Below are 17,255 nucleotides of genomic sequence, written 5' to 3'. Positions count from 1 at the left end.
GTTCGTTCTTTTGTTTTCTTGAGGACAAGCAATCAGTCAAGTTTGGGGGTGTGATAAGCGTACAAAATATACGCTTATTTATAACATTTTCAAATTGATTTGGTTGTTTTTCTCAAGAGAAAGTTTCTATTTAATCTGTTTGGTGAACTTGTGCAATTTGTCGTTATAATTCTGATTTGTTCGAGAATTTGGATAAATGTTTGTTTTAGTAGCAGAAAATTGGCTAATATTTGGAAATATGGCACAGGCGATATATCGCCTGTCTTGGGCGATATATCGCCGCTTATGGAATTCCAAATTTCGGCTTAAGCAGAACGACATCAGAAACTCGCGTTTTTATCGAGAACATTCAACAGGCGATATATCGCAGCATCATAGGCGATATATCGGCACAAGGGAATTTTTGGAAATTTTCATGGAAATTCGTAGGTTTTTGGATTTTTGTAAAAAGAATAAAAAGAAGATCGAGAGGGACAGAAAAGGGGAAGCATTCTGACGGCAGAGGGAAAGAAACAGAGAAAAATCCACGTTTATTTTGTTTGTGTTTATTTATGCTTTTGAATTTTAGATTGTGTGATGAAGTTTAATATTATGAACTAAATTCGTATTTAGAGTATTTTAATGTAGTCACTGGATATTCTATTCGTCTTTAATGCAATTTCTATGAATCTTTGAATTTATGGTTATCTATTGTTCTTATGTTTAATGCTTGTAATTGAATGGCCATCTGTTGCATGATTATTGGTTTTAATTCAATATCTGAAAAGTGAGAATTTGAATAGCTTTAGACAATAGACATAGATTTCAATTTAGAACGAAAGTATCAAATTGGTTTGTGTAGCAATTAGGTTTTTGTTCGTAATGCGGTTTATGTGTAGAATTTATCACAGACATGTAGAGAATTCACAGGTAAACTGAATATTTTATATCTTGAGAAAGAATAGAATTGTCATTAGTAAACTTGCTATAACCATAGATCAAAGAAACATATTAGTTGTATTATTGATTGAATATAATTGAAGGTTGATGAAATTAGAATACTCTAATCTTTCGCTTATATTAAATTTCGTTAATTAAATTGTGCTTTCTTAGTTTATTGTTCATTGTTAATTGTCATTAAAATTTTATTAGTCAAATAGAAAGAAAAGTTTGCTATTGGTAATTATTAGATCAATTCCTTGACGGAACGATAATATATTTCCACTACTATTACTTGTTTATTCGATTGCGTATACTTGCGCAGTAGTAAAAATTCGCAACACAGGGGCATTAGTCAATCCAAATGACATAACTAGAAACTCATAATGCCCATACCTGGTACGAAAGGCAGTCTTCGGTATATCTCCCTCCTTGACCCTCAACTGATGATAACTAGAACGAGGGTCGATCTTAGAGAATACCTTCATACCTTGCAGCTGATCGAATAGATCATCTATCATTGGCAAAGGATATCGGTTCTTAATTGTTAACTTATTTAATTCCCTGTAGTCTATACACATCCTCAGAGAACCATCTTTCTTCTTTACAAACAGAGCTGGCGCACCCCAGGGTGAGAAACTAGGTCTAATAAAACCCATATCTAGCAGCTCTTGCAACTGCACTTTCAATTCTTTCAACTCAGCTGGGGCCATTCTGTATGGTGCTCTAGACACTGGCTCCGTTCCTGGTGCCAGTTCTATAACGAACTCAATCTCTCTGTGTGGTGGCAACCCTGGAAAATCCTCTGGAAACACATCCAGAAACTCGCATACAAGTCTAGTGTCCTCTGGTCTCACTGGCATGACCTGAGTGGTGTCAACCACACTGGCTAAGAATCCAATGCATCCTCTCTGCAAAAGATCCCTGGCCCTCAACACAGAAATCATAGGAATACGGGGTCCATGCACAGTACCAACAAACACAAAAGGATCCTCACCTTCAGGCTCAAAGGTGACCATCTTCCTTCTGCAGTCAATAGTTGCCCCATACTTTGCCAACCAATCCATACCCAGTATCATATCAAAGTCAGTCATAACTAACTCTATCAAGTCCACTGATAAATCTTTGCCCTCTACTGTCACTGGCAAAGATCTGACCCATCTTCTGGACACCACTATCTCTCCAGTGGGTAACAAAGTACCAAACCCCACAGCATAAAATCACAAGGTCTACAAAACATATCAATAATGCTACTAGCAACAAAGGAATGTGTAGCACCAGAATCAATTAACACATGATAAGGGGTCCCTGCACTAAGAATCTGACCTGTAACAACTGAGGGGGTAGCCTCAGCTTCTGCTTGAGTCAACGTGAACACTCGAGCTGGGGCCGAGCTGTCCACCTTTCTGGGTTCTTCTTTCCCTATCTGAGGGAAATCTTTCTTAAGATGACCCACTACTCCACACAAGTAGCAGGCCTTTGCCATACACTCTCCCAAATGGCGCCTCTTGCACCTAGGGCATTCAGGACGAGCCTTCCAGGCTTCATTGCTCCCAGGACGACCTACTGTAACACCACGAGGTCTCCTGTCTGGACCTGGAACTGGGAAGGTATCAGGAACCTTCCTCTTCTGATCACTGGGGCCAACACCCCTACCAGAACCAACAAATGGAGGAACTGTCCTCCTGAAATCCCTTCTGGCTGCATTGTCACGCCAGATCTTGATCTCTGCACTCTCAGCTGTGAGTGCCTTCTCCACCACCTGTGCATAAGTAGTGACTCCTGCCACAGTGGTGATGCGAACGTCACGAGCTAACCTGGGCTGTAGTCCCTGGAGAAATCTCTCCCTCCTGGTCCCATCAGTGGGCACCAGCTCTTTGGCAAACTTTGCCAAACGGTCAAACTTTAAGGCATATTCAGTTATTGATAAGCTTCCCTGAAACAGCCCCATAAACTCATCGGCCTTCGCCGCCCTAATAGCATCATTATAGTACTTCTCATTGAACAAGATCTGAAACTCCTCCCAGCTCAGGAGATTAACATCCTTGGTCTGGCCAACCACTTCCCACCAAATCCGGGCATCATCCCGAAACATATAGGCAGCACAGGCCACCCTCTCACTACCAACTACCTTCATAAAGTCAAGAATGGTGGTAAGCATGCTCATCCATTGTTCAGCTTTGATAGGATCAGCGCTGCCTTCAAAAACTGGAGGTTTTTGTTTCCTGAACCGCTCATAAAGAGATTCCAATCTGTTCTCAACCCCAGGCAGCTGCTTAATAACTGACACTGACACAGAAGGTGCCTGTAACACATTAACCACTGCAGGCACTTGTTGCTGCCTCAGGAGATGAAGCTCCTCTCCCTGCTTCAACACTATAGCCTGCAAATCATTAAACAACTGCTGCCAGTTTGCAAGTGCTGGCTGTGGAATCTGGGATTGGTCATTCTCTTGACCCTGGCTGTTGTCATTATTCTGACCCTGACCACTCTGGCCAGCTGTAGTGTCTGTCTGTTCTGGGTTCATTCTGTCACTGATACCTTACTGAAACAACAATCAATACGGCCAGTCAGGTAGTAATAACTAAACCTCTTGCCACCTCACGATCCAAGAACAAGCAGACAATTATCATATTCCACAACCATTCAATATGCACAAACAGATACATGTTTATGGCACTCAGCACTCAGCATGTATCACATAACAGTTCATAATATCTCATGCATACAGGTAAAGCATTTGCACCACATTTAGACAGTTATGCACATAACTACATAAAGAGTTACCAAACCAAGAGTTGAGCTTGACTTCAGTGATGTGTGTACATGCCCAGCCAGTCTACAGGAACCTTAACCTTGGCATTGCTCTGATACCAAGTTGTAACGCCCCGGCTACCTCAGAATAGTTACGGTGAACGGTGGACCGGAAATTTGACTCGTTACCCGAGTCATTTGGTCAAAAACGTGCTCTGAGTGTAATTAACAGGTTAAGGCATAAAACCAATAAAAAGGGAAATGAAGATTTTCATTACAAACTGCTCTGCAGAGCTAAACAAAACATTTACAAGTGGTTCTCAGTTCAAAATGGCCATTACAGTTTTAAATTTACAATCCCGCCGACCTAAGCGGCGAAAATAGGGTAAACCCCCTAGTTCCTCTGAGAACTCCTTGGCCGTGGTGGTCAAGCGGCCACATATGTACACATCACCACATCAGCTCTCCACTCAAGGCTAGGTGAGATTTTCTTTCCCTTTACCTGCACCACATAGCACCCATGAGCCAAAGCCCAGCAAGAAAACATAATACTTTTCATAACATTATCAAATGATTATCATTATAATCACACCGAGCATAAAGCTTTCAAACAAATAGGTGAACACCACATGATCTTAGCGAGGGAGAGTGGCTGCTAGGTAAGCCACTAGCCTCCAAGCGCTTATTTCATTCATCGACCCTCGGGGTCGGTCTGGCATTAATGCTCTTTGAGCCATTCAATGCTAATAGTCATTCAATACTGATGGTTGATTAGATCTAATCTCCGTTGGCTTGCATGATCCACGCTAAGGCCGTTCTGACTAATAAATCAGTGCTATGTGACCAGTGTCCAGTATCACTCTAATCATTAAAACACCCTGAGACTCACCCCGAGCCCCGAGCTTAAGCCTGTTATGACCAAACCGATAATTAACATTCCTTGATCGTCTCATGCCAAATGGCTCGAACAGACCCACATCATAATGTGGTCTCAAGATATATCACCAACATGCGTACAAATAATCAATTTACCCTCAACGGGCCAAATTACCATCACACCCCTGTAATAAGAAATATGGACTCACATGCATGCATTTCACATCATATCATAATATAATCAACATATACATGCATTTTATCAATTAATAACATAATTAAGCAAGTATGGCCCTCTCGGCCTACTGTTCACGCCGTTAAACATATCGGAGAATTCGGGGCTTTACAAATAGTATATAGATTTTGTCATGCACTTTCTATGTATTATAAAATTAGTGAAAATAATATAGATAATATCTTCATCATTTTCTTCATCTCATTCATATATATTTACTTTTACTAAATCTATATAGAATTAGTCATGCTCTTTCTATGTATTTTATAAATAGTAAAAGTAATATTTGTGTTAGGTTTTATGTCCAATCTTTTATTGCATTATTGCCAATGGTATAATGTCAATTTTAGATTTCTCATAAGATTTATCTCATCTTTTCATGGTAAAGAATAATAATCACTTGAATACATTTTGTGAAATATATTTGTGCTTCAATGTTAAATCTTCCAAATGAATAGTTGGGATGTGAACTATCAATTTGTGTAATTTTTGTGAATCAAAGATCCAAATAAATAAGTATGCATATTGGTGATTCTTGATCCTTCCTACTTGTTACCTATTGTTACATCGCATTTTAATCTATCTTTATTTCTAATATTTGAATTTAAAAAACAACAAAAATATCACTTTTTCTATTTTCTTCATATTATTTATCTCTAACACTTATTTATTGATTAACTTTATTTCTTTGTCTCCTTGTGGAATCGACTGCCCGATCTATACTACGACAACTGCTAAGTGGAAGTCACGTTTGGGCGTTAAACAACCGGTCGCTGAGATTACGCCCTTCCAACTCTTCTGGTGACAGGAAGGTACTGAAATCCAACCCCGTCACCAGGGCAAACTCTCCCATGCCGAATCTACAAGACTTCGACCCCAACAAAAAATGCACCTCATCTTCGTTGTTGCTGGTGATTTTCCTGAGAAACAGTTGATGCACCAAGACTCCGGAGAAATTAAACTCCGAAGACAAAAAGAACTGCTTGAAAGGGGATTCCTTAGCCCTTTCAAGCAGCCCGAGCTCCAAAAACCTGGTCTTAATGTGATTTAAAGTACTACTACCCCGATATGTCACTCGACCAGGAAAGTGATCACTGAACGGAACAAGCAAATTAGGCATCTGTAACAACACATGAAAAAAATTGGTAAGAAAATAGAATAAAAAAAATTTCATAAAAACACTGAAATAAGTTGTCATCGAGCTCTATCGAGCTATAATCGAGCTACAACATACCTTATCGAGCAACTATCGAGTTCCATCGAGCAATATCAACAACCTAAATCTATCGAGCCTATCGAGCCAGTGTCGAGCCTATCGAGCTAAGCAAAATCTGCCTACATAAATTACCATCGAGCTACAGTCTAGTCTAATATCGAACCATTATCGAACCTATCGAGCCCTTGTAATATAATACTAGGGGTGAGCACGGTGTGGTTTGGGCGGTTTGAACACTTTTTAATACACCACGCCACAAGTGCGGTTTAGTAACTAGAACACACCATGCGGTGTGATTTGGTTGCACCAAACCGACCAAACCAAACCATTTTTTGCGGTGTGGTTTGGGCGGTTTTCCACGGTTTGTGTTAAAAAATATGTCATAACAAAATTTAAATTTTTTAAAAAATACTAGATCCTTAGTTCATAACAGATCCTTAATAAGTTCTAAACAACATCACAAGTTATCAATTAAGTTCAGTGAAACACAAAAAAAATATACAAGTCTCTCATATTGGGTAACTATAAAAAATGGTATATATGTAAAGTTTATTTATTTTTAATATATTTGTAAGTATGCGGTGCGGTGCGGTGCAAACCAAAATTTCACACCGCCAAACCGCGCACCGCACCGCACCGCGCGGTTTAGCTAAAATACAAACCATACCGAACCATTACACTTTTGACACCGCGGTTTGCGGTGTAGTATGTTGCGGTGCGGTCGGTCACCGCGGTTTGTCGGTTTAGATGCTCACCCCTATATAATACCACATATCCATCGAGCTTCTATCGAGCTCCTGTCGAGCCTACTATCGAACCATAATCGATCCTATCGAGCCCTTGTAATATAATACCACATATCCATCGAGCTTCTATCGAGCTCCTATCGAGCCTACTATCGAACCATAATCGATCCTATCGAGTTAGTTTCATATATTGCCATAGATCTATCGAGCTCCTATCGATCCACCATCGTACTGTTCAAACTACCCTATCGATCCTACTATCGAACCTATCGAGCCACTAGTTCAAACCCAGAAAAAATTTCCCACAAAATCGAGCAACCCATTCCACAAATCACAGATTCAACAACAATATAAAGCAAATATGGACTTGGGTTCAAGATTTTACCTTTGTTTTTTAAACTTTGAAGGAAATATGCTCCGTGGGTCTCGGGTTTGACAGAAAAATGGGAGTTTGCAGTGGGTCTCGAGATCGACGGAGAAATGGGAGAAGGTGGGGGTTCAACGGAGAAGGTGGGGGCTCGACGGAGATGTGGGCTCAATGGCTCGATGGAGATGCGGGCTCGACGGAGGTGGGGGTTCGATGGTTTTTGGGGGATTTTTGTGAGACTGAGAGAGATAAGGCCGAGGTTGAATGGGAAGGGTATTTTGGGTATGAGGGAAAAGTTTAGCATCAATTTGAAAAAGTTAATAATGCTAAGATTTTTTTGTAATTGTACATATTAATATGTATAAAAAGTAAAATTTCCCTAAAAGAATAAGTTACGTGCACTTCCAAACACATAATACACCGCACTTCCAAACACATAATACACCATCACCATCTCCTCTCATATAATACGATAATGTATCAAATTATTTTAATCTTCCACCTCATATTACTAAAAGAAGTAACTGTTTTTTAATAAAAAAATTAAATAAAATATTATTATATTGATTAAACATATTATGTGACACAATAATTTAATAAGAGATCTTAACTCCATAATAGATACCTATTATATTCTCGAAATTTCAATGTTTAATAACAATAGTTTTCTATAGGATTCTTTCATTTCAAAATAAAAAAATATTACAGCATTATTTTACCTATATTTCACTAGCTATTTACAATATTGGTTATTCACTTATTCGTCAAACTACGGACAAACCACCCACACTACACAAAAATATAAAATTTGAAAACATTTTTAGTGCAGTTGTGAATTGTATTTTTTTCAAATCGCACAATATGATTTAGTGTGCAATGTATAGTTTGAAATTTTATAAATGTAGCTTAGACTACACATCATTGCAGGATATTTTTTTTTATATGTTGGTAAGATGAACGTTATCATGAATTTTGTTGTCAACTTTTGTATGAACTTTTATTATGAGTTATTGAATTTAATTATGTTTAATTGTTCATTTAACTTATTGTTAAATTATTTAGTGATAAGTGTAATTATCCATATTGTATCGTACTATATTTTTGTGATACGATAGGTTGTGGTTTGAGGTTTATGTAATACGAATATAATTTGAAAAACTGTTCAAACCACATATACAATGCGGTCCAATAAATTTGTAAAATATGACCCTACGTGCACACATACACCTTAATAATAGATCAAGTGTCATGATGGAATTATCTTTGATTTTTATTTTTCAATCAAGATTATTAGTACATACGTTACGTTATTTCAAATTTAATTTTTTTGAAATAATAAAATAACATTTTATTTATAAAAGAAATAAATCTATATTAGAAAAGGATTATTAAAATTAATTTATAATATATTTTAAAAATGAATTTTATTTTGCATGTATATTTTTTTTTCAAAATAATGTTGTCTTTATCAAGTCATTTTAACTAGGGTTAATCTGTTATGATACATCTATTCGAGTTTCTAGATTATACTTGACAGATTGAAACCATCATGTTTTTATGCCATGTATTCGTTACGTTATTTCATAATTGGCACTTTGAAATTGCTGTTTTTTTCGAAACGTCACAATAATTTTGTCATTTATGTGAATATTCCTTGCTAATAAATTTCTCAATATTTGTTTGTGGCCTGTAAGAGTAGTTGTTGTTGTCATGACCTAAATAAGAAAGCAAGGACAAACTATTTTTTAAAAGAAAAACAAAAATTATTGAGGTCCAAATTCGAGCCCCTAACGATTTTAAGAGCAAGTTTCTGGGAGAGATGTTAACATAAATATGGGAATCTTAAATAAACTTTAAATATATATAGACAAAAAAATAATTAAGCCAAATATGGTAATACACGGTTAATACAAAATAATAAATATGGAATTCCCATAAACTAAACTAACAGATTCCCATAATTTTCTCACCCACTGCCAATCAAGAAAATTTTTGTATGGTACAGCAATTCATCGACCATTTTTTCCGATCACAGCTTCATATTCTCCATTCTTTCCGATCAAAATCCGATCAAGAAGTGATAGCTGCTACTCTCATCATCGTCTCCGATCTGGCTGCTACTCTCATCATCGTCTTCTTTCTTCAGTCATCAAATTAAAAATTCAATTGAATTTGAGATCTTCTTCTTCTTCTTCTCCGGCAGATCTTCTTCTTCTTCTTCTCTGGCAGATCTTCTTCTCCGATTACATCCCCTGCTTTTACGTTCGTTCACATCAGCAAACGCATAAATCCATCAACTTCTCTGATTTCTCAAACAGGTAAGCAAATCTTTCTTCAAATATACGACATGCAAAATATTTACACAAATAATCTGCAAATTACTTCCTGATAAAATTCTTGACTCAAACTACTTGTTTCAAAACTTTTTTAATTACAAACGTGAAACCAGTTACACACACAAAAACAGAATTTAATGCAACATAAATAAATATGGAAACTGGAAAATAGTTCTCGATTCAGAAAAAGAAACCAGTTACTAAAATAATTTCAACATTAATAATATTCATTCACTAACACAACCAGATACATTTTAAACATCACTAAAAATTATGTTGTGCTATATTGCAGATATGGAGACCATAATGACATTGATTCGATTTGGAGGAAAATGGACAGATAGATATCAGTATGATGAGTACACCATGACTGGACTGATAATACCAACAAATTGTTCTCTAAACAATTTGGTTCATTTAGTGAAAACTGAAATAAAATGCAATATTCAAAATATTGAGCTGAGTTACCAGTTATCACCAGGTATGCCACCAATGAAATTACTCACTGACAATTCAGTCCTATTCTACATTGAGCTGAAAAAGAAGCAAAATGAAGTAACTGAGCTACCACTATGCATCACCACTGTTGATCAAACAATAGCTGAAACTGTTCAACACACTACATATGAAGAAGAAACACAAAAACAGAACACAGATTTAGAAAAGCTAGTTCTTCAACTAAACAACGAGCAATCAGCTACATAATTACAATATCACGAAGCAACCTACACCAGAAATAACCAGGTACAAACCTTCCCAAATACTACAGACATAGCTGATGATGTAGCAGAATTTATCATAGAGAGAACAGAAGAAAACAAAAGAAAAAGAAAAGAAGAAACAGAAATTATAACTGATCATAAAATTTTCAAAGTTGAAGAAGGCCAGATTTATAAGGACAAAAAGCTCTTAAAATCTGCTCTATGTTATTATGCTATGATCCACAACTTCCAATTCAAGACAAAAAGATCTTAACCAAGAGAGTACCTGGTAACCTGTGTGGATGACAATTGTAACTGGTTACTTAGAGCTTCAAAGTTCAAGAAAACAGAAACATTTAAAATCAGAAAGTATGTAAAAACTCACACCTGCTCCTTGGATATCATTATGGAAGACCACATGCAGGCTAATTGCAATGTCATTGGGGAACTAATAAAATCAAAATACATGTCAATAAAGAGAGTACACACACCACATGACATAATCAACGACATGCTAGATGATTTTGGTGTTTCAATGGGGTACCAAAAAGCCTGGAGAGCAAGAGAAAAAGCTTTAGAATTGGCAAGGGGAAACCAAGATGATTCATACCAAAAACTTCCCATCTACCTTCACATGCTAAAAGTATCGAACCCAGGTACAATTACACACCTGGTTACAGACAATACAGATCACTTCAAATATATGTACCTAGCATTTGCAAATTCCATCAAAGGATGGAAACACTGTAGGCCAGTCATTGTGATAGATGGAACTTACTTGAAGACATCATTTGGGGGAACTTTATTCACTGCTTCAACAATGGATGCTAACAACAACATATTCCCATTAGCCTTTGGAATTGGAAACTCTGAAAATGATTCATCATGGTTATGGTTTTTCACAAAGCTAAAGGAGACATATGGAGAAAGAGAAGGTACGGTTTTCTTCTTTATATTCTTATTGAAACAAACTAAACTCATAAAATTATCAGTTTAATAATAATCCAGCAATAAAATAGAGAAAACAGTGTAAAAAAAAAAATAACAGTCATATAAATTAATGAAACCAGTTACTCAGTTAATACTTAATAACCAGTTACTCCATTGTGATTTTGCAAAACAGGTATGGCAATCATTTCAGACAGGCATAAAAGCATAGAAAATGCTATAGACCATGTATACCCAAAAGCTTTCCATGGAGCATGCATATTCCACCTGTTAAACAACATCAAAGTCAATTTTGGTGTCCATGGGGAGGACCTAAACCTAAACTTTGTCAAAGCAGCAAAGGCATACAGGGTACAATCATTTGAGCATTACATGCATGAAATAGACAAGATTGACACACGCATAAGACCGTATTTACAAAAATTGGATATTCAACTTGGTCTAGATGCCATGCTCCAACAAGAAGATATACAATGATGACATCAAATATAGCTGAATCAATAAATGCTGCATTGAAAGCTGCAAGAACGCTGCCAATCACTACAATGATGGAGGGCCTTCGAAGTTTAGTTCAAAAATGGGTATGGAAAAATGGTAACGAAGCAAACGGAACATTCACACAAGTAACAACAGATACTGAAACTGTGCTTAGAGAAAACTTTATTCGTGCCATTAAATTTCAGGTACCTGACATATATTGAGCACTGAATATTATTTATCAAAACTCTTAGTAACCAGTTACTCAAAAATATCACAGTATCCAGTTTCTAACATGTGTTTCTCTACTAAAATAAACAGGTCTTCCCAGTAAACACTATACTGTACCAAGTTGTGGTTGAACATAAAGGAAATTTTTTGGTCAACCTAATGGAGAAAACATGTGAATGCAAAAGATTCCAACAAGACGAAATACCGTGTGCACATGCAATAGCAGTATTCGCCAAAACACGGCTGAAAACATATGATTATGTTGCTGATTACTACAAAACTACAACTATGAAAGCAACATATGACTCAACTGTTCATCCATTGCCAAATGAAGGCGAATGGACACTGCCAGAGACTTTAAACATAATTGTCCTACCACCAAAATCAAGAAAACCACCAGGCCGCCCTAGAAGGAAAAGAATCAGATCTAGAGGAGAACCAAAGGTGCAAATAAAATGTGGAAGATGCGCACAACAAGGGCATAACAGAAAAACATGCAGGAATGAACCAATCCCAAAGCTGCGAAACACAACAAAGTCAAAGAAAATAGACAAATAATTTTCTAAAGAATAGATATACTACAATTTCAATATTTTCATTTCATGTAATAAAATTGTATCCTAATGTTTTCTACTTCAATAAAAGTACAAACTTTTTAAACATTTTACATTTTATAAACTTGATACTCAACTTCATGGTTCCAAACACAAAGATATTCCAAATCTGGATACTCAAGTACCTGGTTACAACACATATTATAGAAAGAAAAAAAAAACAGATACTATAAGTAAATTTAACAAACAACTACATATACATGTAACCAACGATTTAAAAACCTAATTATAAAACCACAAATCTTTCACAAAAAACAAAAAATATTATAAACTTGATACTCAACTTCTAGGTTCCAACACAAGATATTCAAAAACTGAAAATTCAAGTACCTGGTTACAACACATAAAAATATAAAAAACAAAAAGCAATCACTATAAGAAATTTTAACAAACAACTATATATTAATAAAACCAACTACTTTAAAAACCTAGTTATATAATCAGAAATCGTTCACACAAAAAAAAAAAAACAACAAACATAAAAAAATAAAAAATAATTTAAAAAATAGAAATAAAAACTAAAGAAACAGTAACCAGTTACCTGAAACATATGGCTTTTACAATCTAACACAGAAGTAACCGGTTACACCATCTTCATACAATAATAATTGAAACCTATATGAAAAAAAAACATGTACATCACAATATCTGCACACTTTAAAAAAAAAAAAACTCCAACACTATTGAATAAAAAAACATACACATTAAAATAATATACATTAAAAAAAACTTTATATTAAGCCAAAAGTTGAAACCAATTCTTTACATTGACCAAAAAAAAAAAAAAAAAAACCATACATAAGTCCAGTACTAAAACAGTACCCAGTTACAAACCACAACTTCACTATTAAACAACGAAAGAAAAAAAAGACATGGTCGTTAATACAGCTAAAAAAAAAAAAACTCCAACATCTCTACTTATAATTCCTCCTCCTCTTTGATTTCTTTGATGGAGCATCATCTTCTGTCTTGTACCCACCAATCTGCTTCTTTTTTGCATGACTATACAAGTTAATGGCAAGATAATCACGATAGGTAGCAATTTTGGCAGTCATGTTCTTCGGGATGTCATCAATCTTCCCATGAATAAACAAATCAGCATACTTGATAACAAATACTCCACAATCACTGCAAAAAAAAAAAACAAAAAACACAAAAAACAGAATATGAAATTACTTAAAAACAAACAAAATAGAAAAATAAACAACAATATACAAAAAACCAGTTACTTACTTATCCTCTTGAAATGACAAGTATTTGGCAAAGTTAAAATCAATTGGATCCTTCTTCCCAACAGAATATGGACCAACATTCAAGTCCAAATCTTTCCTAGAACAATAAAAATCAAGAAAATCTAGAAAATATGGTAAAACAACAGAGTAAGCCTTCACATATGGCAAAGCAATACTCTCATTCTTCTTCCCCGTCAAAGAATTGTAGACAGTTAACATCCTACTCTTAATGGAAAAGTGAATAAAAACCCAATGCAACTGAACCTTCACATGCACAGGAAAAAAAACATGATCCACATCCACCCAAGGAGTGTTACAAAACAAATATTCACCAATAATGTAATCTGAAATTAGATTATCAAAACGAATGATGCTTGAATCACATTTGGCTGCCACAAAGTTATCATACAAACCCTTGATAGTTGCATCAAACCAAGAGTCTGTAGTTGTAACCCTCTTGTTCAAACCATCAACCAGCTTAATCTTCTTCCTCAGGTAATAAAAACATACATTTATATGCTACAAAAAATAAATAAACATACAAAAGTTAGGAACCTGGTTACTACCCATAAATAAAAAAAACAATTTACAGACAGTACTAAAAGGAACTTGGTTACTTGTCTTAACCATGATCAACAACAAAAACAAAACATCTAAACAAAACAAAGACTAATTAAGAATCATTATACCAAGAACCTGGTTACTAGCCAATATATAATAAAAAAAAAACAAGTTACACACAATGCTTCAAAGAACCTGGTTACTACCCAAAATTTAAAAATACTTTACACACTTATTAACAGGAACCTGGTTACTTGACTTAAACATGATCAACAAAAAAAAAAAAAAAATCTAAACAAACAAATACTACTAAATAAACATTATAACAAGAACCTGGTTACTTACAGTGTCCATAAGCTCCTCCCCACAAGTTTGAAGCTTGTAAAACCACATTTTCTCAGAAATTTTAACAAATGAATAATCCATTGGGGGATTGATAATGTTATTGACATCAGAAAATTTCTTCTTCCTTTAAAACAAAAAAAATATATATATTAACAAACAATTAAATATCAAGAATAATAATATTAAAGAAAATATAAAAAAACATACTTATTCTTAAAATTCATTTTATCCTCAATCCAAGAAATATAATCCAGGCAATCATTCTTTGAAACATTCTGCCCTATTTCATTTTCAAATGGAACCAATCCTCTAACAATCACCACTTCCACTCCCTTCCTCTTCACAGTTTCTTTAACATCAGAAGAACCAAACTCAGTAACAAAAGGAGACTTGACATGAGTACTAGGTTTAGGCTCCCTCTTTTCAATAGCAACAGGAACCTCATCATCATCACCAACCATCACAACCTTCCAATCATCCTTACTCCCGGTAAATTTCTTTTCTCCTTCTGCATACTGAACAGTTCTATCAATAACACTCAAAATCTCTGGATCAACATATACTTCTTCAAAACTTAAACCAACTGAACTGAACTCAGGCTTGTTTGTAAAATCCTATAATGAATAAAAATAAAATCAATTACAACAAATTCAATTTTAAATAAAATAATACAAGAAACAAAACAAAAATAAATTACAAAACCTTATCTCCACCCACAACATTTGACAACTCCAACCCAGAATAAACAGCATCAAAATTTTCATTTAAATCCTTCTCAACACCCTAAAAGAAATAATGAAACTGGTTACAACAGTAACTGGTTACACTAAACAACTACAGAAAGAAAACATACTATTAAGAAAAATAAACTAGTTACCTTACTACCATCAGACTCTTCAGCTGAATCATTTCCACAATCCTAGCCAAAAAAAAAAAAAAAACAATCTGGTTACAACTAAAAATGGTTAAAAAAAACAATAAAGCATAAAAACAAACAAGTTACCTTAGAATCATCAGAAATAGGACTGGAAACATTATCAAAATCATCTGGCTTTTCCCCTTCATTAAAACCAGCACTTTCATCACTTGAATTTGCAACTTTTTCAGAATTTTTTGCAACAAATTTTGCAATCATTGCAGATAAATCACTGAGTTTCCCCATGAACTCAGATCTCATAACTGTAACTGCAATGTCACTAATAATAGTTTCTTGGCATGCTTTTATTGATGAGATTGATTCACAAATCAATCTCAACTTTTCACTATCAACCTACAAAACAAAATAAAATACTTTACAAAACAGCCAAAAAAAAAAAAAAAAGAAACCTATAAATTTCAAAACAAAATAATATTTTTTTTTAACTAAAACAAACAACAAAACTAACCAGTACCTGGGTACCCGGACTACTGTCTCCATCTTCAGCACACACCTTCGGCAAGTATAGAGGCTCAAACTTAAACTTCTTTACTGCCAGTTTCTTTCTCTCCTCAGAAGACGGATAGACATTCAGGATAGTCAACTGAATAAATTAAAAATATATATATATATATATACAAAATCAAGAAAACTGGTTACCATCAACTGAAACCAGGTACACAAACAAAAATGCAAAAATGAATCAAACAAATTTAGCAAGAAACCAGTTACAAAACAAAAAGATTATACCTTCTGATTGTTGAAAACCTTTCCCACCAAGTTTGCATAGAACGCATTATCTGTACTCTTCCAATTCAACAAACGGGGAAATTTTTTCCCAACCCGTTGACAAAACTCAGGACTCAACTCAGCTATACTTTCATAAATCCATACAAGAAAAGCAATGGGAAACCCAAGAAGTTTGTAAGGGTGAAGGCCAACCTTCCCATCAACGAACAGTCCATCAAATATTTTATTCCCACCCTTCAAAGCAGTTTTCAAATATTGAAAACTCCTATCCCATACAAACTTGCCAAAACTAATATTTGCTAATTCAGAAAAATCTCGATCAACCATCTCAAAAAAGAAATCATCAACCAACTTATCACTAGTATAGCCGTACAAATAGTTAACTAGGATATGAACTATACCCAATTTGACAACATCCTCATCATCAACTAGATCCTTACTAATAAAAGCATTGCGTAATTCAGACTTCGACACCTTACCAACAAAACGCCCAAATATTTTTTTCTTAAACAAAACCTTCTTTTTTTGAAAACGACTTAAATCAAAATCACCATCACATCTAAGACCCGTAACTAGAGCAAACTCTTCAATAGAAAACCTACACACTCTACGACTAAGCTTAAACCACATTTCCTCTTCCTCCCTCTCATGAGATACCTCTCTCAATAACACAAGCTGGGCAAGTTGAGTTTGAAAATGAATATCACATACTTCTAAAAATTGCCCAAATGGGGTCTTCTTAAACACTGATTTCTGACTTTTAGTCAACTTAGATTTCAAGTCAGTACTGACACTCTTGTCATTAAAATGTTGAACCTTACTACCAAACCTCTTGGAGGGGTATATTTTTAAATGAGCCTGCAGAAAAAAACAAAACAATTAAACATGCAACTAGTTTCAAAAAATATAAACATGAAAAATTTATAAGTACTTTACATTTATAAAACGACTTATATGTATTTAACTTTGTATGGTTTAAATATACATATAAAAAAAACAATTCATTCACTAAGGTAAACAAGTTCAAAACTC

The 17,255-nt window shown here is 34.9% G+C and overlaps 3 protein-coding genes across 3 annotated transcripts; 2 read left to right on the top strand and 1 right to left on the bottom strand.

Annotated features, from left to right (window-relative positions):
• Positions 1-10,555: 10,555 nt before the first annotated feature.
• Positions 10,556-11,574, top strand: LOC133795089 (protein FAR1-RELATED SEQUENCE 5-like). Its single transcript, XM_062232540.1, has 2 exons — positions 10,556-11,084; positions 11,273-11,574. The coding sequence occupies exons 1-2, from the start codon at positions 10,556-10,558 to the stop codon at positions 11,572-11,574; spliced, it is 831 nt and encodes a 276-aa protein (XP_062088524.1).
• LOC133795088 (uncharacterized) lies at positions 11,574-12,363 on the top strand. The gene is made up of 2 exons (XM_062232539.1): positions 11,574-11,780; positions 11,896-12,363. Exons 1-2 carry the CDS (start codon positions 11,574-11,576, stop codon positions 12,361-12,363), a joined length of 675 nt encoding a protein of 224 aa, XP_062088523.1.
• Positions 12,364-13,333: 970 nt separating this feature from the next.
• LOC133795087 (uncharacterized) lies at positions 13,334-15,321 on the bottom strand. Its single transcript, XM_062232538.1, has 5 exons — positions 15,271-15,321; positions 14,765-15,171; positions 14,558-14,681; positions 13,653-14,170; positions 13,334-13,547 (listed from the first exon to the last, which is right to left on the bottom strand). The coding sequence occupies exons 1-5, from the start codon at positions 15,319-15,321 to the stop codon at positions 13,334-13,336; spliced, it is 1,314 nt and encodes a 437-aa protein (XP_062088522.1).
• Positions 15,322-17,255: the final 1,934 nt, after the last annotated feature.

The sequence above is a fragment of the Humulus lupulus genome, chromosome 8 (assembly GCF_963169125.1).
Source record: "Humulus lupulus chromosome 8, drHumLupu1.1, whole genome shotgun sequence".
NCBI lineage: Eukaryota > Viridiplantae > Streptophyta > Magnoliopsida > Rosales > Cannabaceae > Humulus > Humulus lupulus.
Note: the sequence above shows the minus strand (reverse complement) of the source record. Positions and strands in the feature narration are given on the sequence as shown.